Source organism: Penaeus chinensis, chromosome 26, assembly GCF_019202785.1.
Source record: "Penaeus chinensis breed Huanghai No. 1 chromosome 26, ASM1920278v2, whole genome shotgun sequence".
Lineage (NCBI taxonomy): Eukaryota > Metazoa > Arthropoda > Malacostraca > Decapoda > Penaeidae > Penaeus > Penaeus chinensis.
The window spans coordinates 17,736,834-17,739,333 of record NC_061844.1 but is presented as its reverse complement, the minus strand read 5'-3'; the positions used below and the strand labels follow the sequence as shown (position 1 = coordinate 17,739,333).

At 34.4% G+C, this 2,500-nt stretch overlaps 1 protein-coding gene across 1 annotated transcript in view; it reads right to left on the bottom strand.

Moving 5' to 3' along the window:
• LOC125038895 overlaps positions 1–2,500 on the bottom strand; it is a 3,147-nt gene that overhangs the window by 299 nt on the left and 348 nt on the right. The window contains exons 2-3 of the mRNA XM_047632530.1: positions 1,111–1,252; positions 1–484 (exon numbers count right to left, since the gene is read on the bottom strand). The exon at positions 1–484 is cut by the window's left edge and continues 299 nt beyond it. Coding sequence (XP_047488486.1) covers positions 332–484; positions 1,111–1,252 — 295 coding nt within the window. The 3' untranslated portion in view covers positions 1–331. The remainder of the gene's footprint in view (positions 485–1,110; positions 1,253–2,500) is intronic.

Here is a 2,500-nt window from a genome sequence, read left to right as displayed (position 1 = left end):
TAAGGCAACCGACTTCAGCATACAAGTTTTATAATTATGCAGTGCTAACTTTCTTTTTCTAAGCATGGCTCTTGTGTTAAAACATAAATCAAAATATTCCCTTTTAATCCTAACAGAAAAAAAAAAAAAATACTTGTCAGGTGACCATCTGAGCAACTAGGGAGTGGACGCTGCCTTAATATAAAAATATTTTGCATTTCAAAACAAAAATATCATTTGTACCACATAATCATCATAAGCAACATCAAAAAGATTTGTGGTTAAATTATGGCTCCACATCCGCTGCTGTAGAATTATGCTCTCATCTGGTCGACCATGACAGGCTTTAACCTCATCCTCCACCTTCCTTCGGCAACATTTCCGACATTTTGGCCGCTCTACCACTGCCTAAGGGGATAGCTTTCGATGGCTTGGTCACTTTCTTTTGCTCCCTGTCATTGCGATGCTCGGCTAAAATCCTGTCGGCAATTGCCTTGCGTTCTGCCTGCAATGGACATTTAACATAAAAATGTGAGGGAAGATTTAATCCTCATTAAGTAGTCATGTAATATCAACTATCAGCATATTTTAATATAGATACAAAGACTATGTAAATATTCCTGAAATACTATCCTATTTCTGTTTTACATACTAATATCAATACTTATGCAATCATTATCCTAACAAGATTGTTTTACGCATTACACAGAGTATTCTGTTATCTTAAAAGGTCATTCCATTGCAAAAGCAGGAATTCTATTACAACGGACGCACAGAGATTTACTTAGTACTCAAGAAAAGACTTGATGGATGCCAAGACTTACAGACTAAATGAACGGTTTTCAAGTGGGAAGAGAGTAAAACAAAGAGTTTCTTTCCCTCTTACTAAATGATATTAAAACTGATATCTTGGAAACGGCTGTAGGTTCCATGTACAAAATGCATAATGATGAAATTTTAGCATTGGCTGAACACTGATGAATGAATCCAAGCACTTGTTCCGAATTCTGTTCACCATTGATTACTAAAAAAAAGGCTAAAGATTAGCAGACAATATTGTAAAAAGTAAAAAGACAAGAAACAAAAAACAAAAGCAAAAAAAAAACAAAAAAAAATTATCTTGATTCTTACCATATCCTTCTTCAGAGCTGCCATCTCCTTTTCCTTCTCTGCCAAAGCTTTCTGACGGAGCTTCTCTTCATGCTCTTTGGCAGCATTGGGCACCACCACCTTAGTCTCTGCTACCCATTCCTTTGAGTCAGGTTTCACTTCCCTAAAAGAAACATGTGTTGATATTATGCATTTTTTTTTTTTTTTTTTTTTTGAGGGATATCCTTAACTTGTGTTTGGGGGGGGGGGGGGGGGTACACACTATAAATTGGAGAGAATACTGCATTTACACCATCCAGCTTAATTTTTGTAATATGTTTATGAAAATTTGAGAGAAAATGTGCATTTGCTCCTATGAAATATTCAACAAACTGGAAAGCTTTAATAATAGTTTGTTTTTCACTTCTTAAAAAAGAAAAATCTTTATAAATATTCACCAAAATGAATGTAGTGAACAATCTCACTGTCACTCCAGAGATATAGTCAAATTTGAATTGATTAAAAGTATACTGCGTTAAAAGTATAGATTTTTTTTTTCCATTTGGGAGGCTCCCCCTTCATATCCATACCACTAAATCTTGCTCTCCATAAAGGTATGGTTAAAACAACGGCACAAAAAACTAATAGATGTAATCTTTCTCATGGCGACATTATCAAACTCCTCTGCCTCCTAAATGAGCCTTAATTATCTATGGCACATGACTGATTTTTATTTAATTTCATTTTCACTTCTACATAAAGCAACCTTTTCCGACTTTTTCTGGCTTTTTTTTTTTTTACACATTAAATATTTGCACACTCATCCTTTACAAAGACATTATTTTGATCAGAAAATTATCCAGTGCAATACAAAAAAAAACAAAAAAACTCCCTTCTTACATATGAAAACAAAAGAGAAATGATTAATGACTGGATGGGAGTTAAGATGGCAGTAATTTTCAAAATCAGAACCAATCTTAAAGTCTTCAAGCCATACCATCAATATAAATATCACCATGTCACCTATTGCAACAAAGCACTCCACTGCAATAAAAGCAATCGACCCTGCATACACAAACTCAGACCACTAAACTCAACAGAGACATTTCTAAATCATTCTTTCTCTTCCTCTTCTTTCAACTCTTCCCTTACCATTATCAATAAAAGTATTCAAACAATTAATCACTTGTGAAACAGACATATCCCATTTATCATTCTCTCTTCTTCTCCCATTCTTCTACATACATCAGCTGTTGTCTCTTCCTTTTCCTCTTCCTTTTCCACTCACTCTTCAATACACAACAAACACTTTTTCTTCTTCATCTACCCCTTCTTTTGTACAAATTAACCATTATCTCTTCCTTTTACATTCCTTCTTCTATCCACACCGACTAATGTCTATTCCTGTTAGTGTTCTTCTTCCTCTTATTTT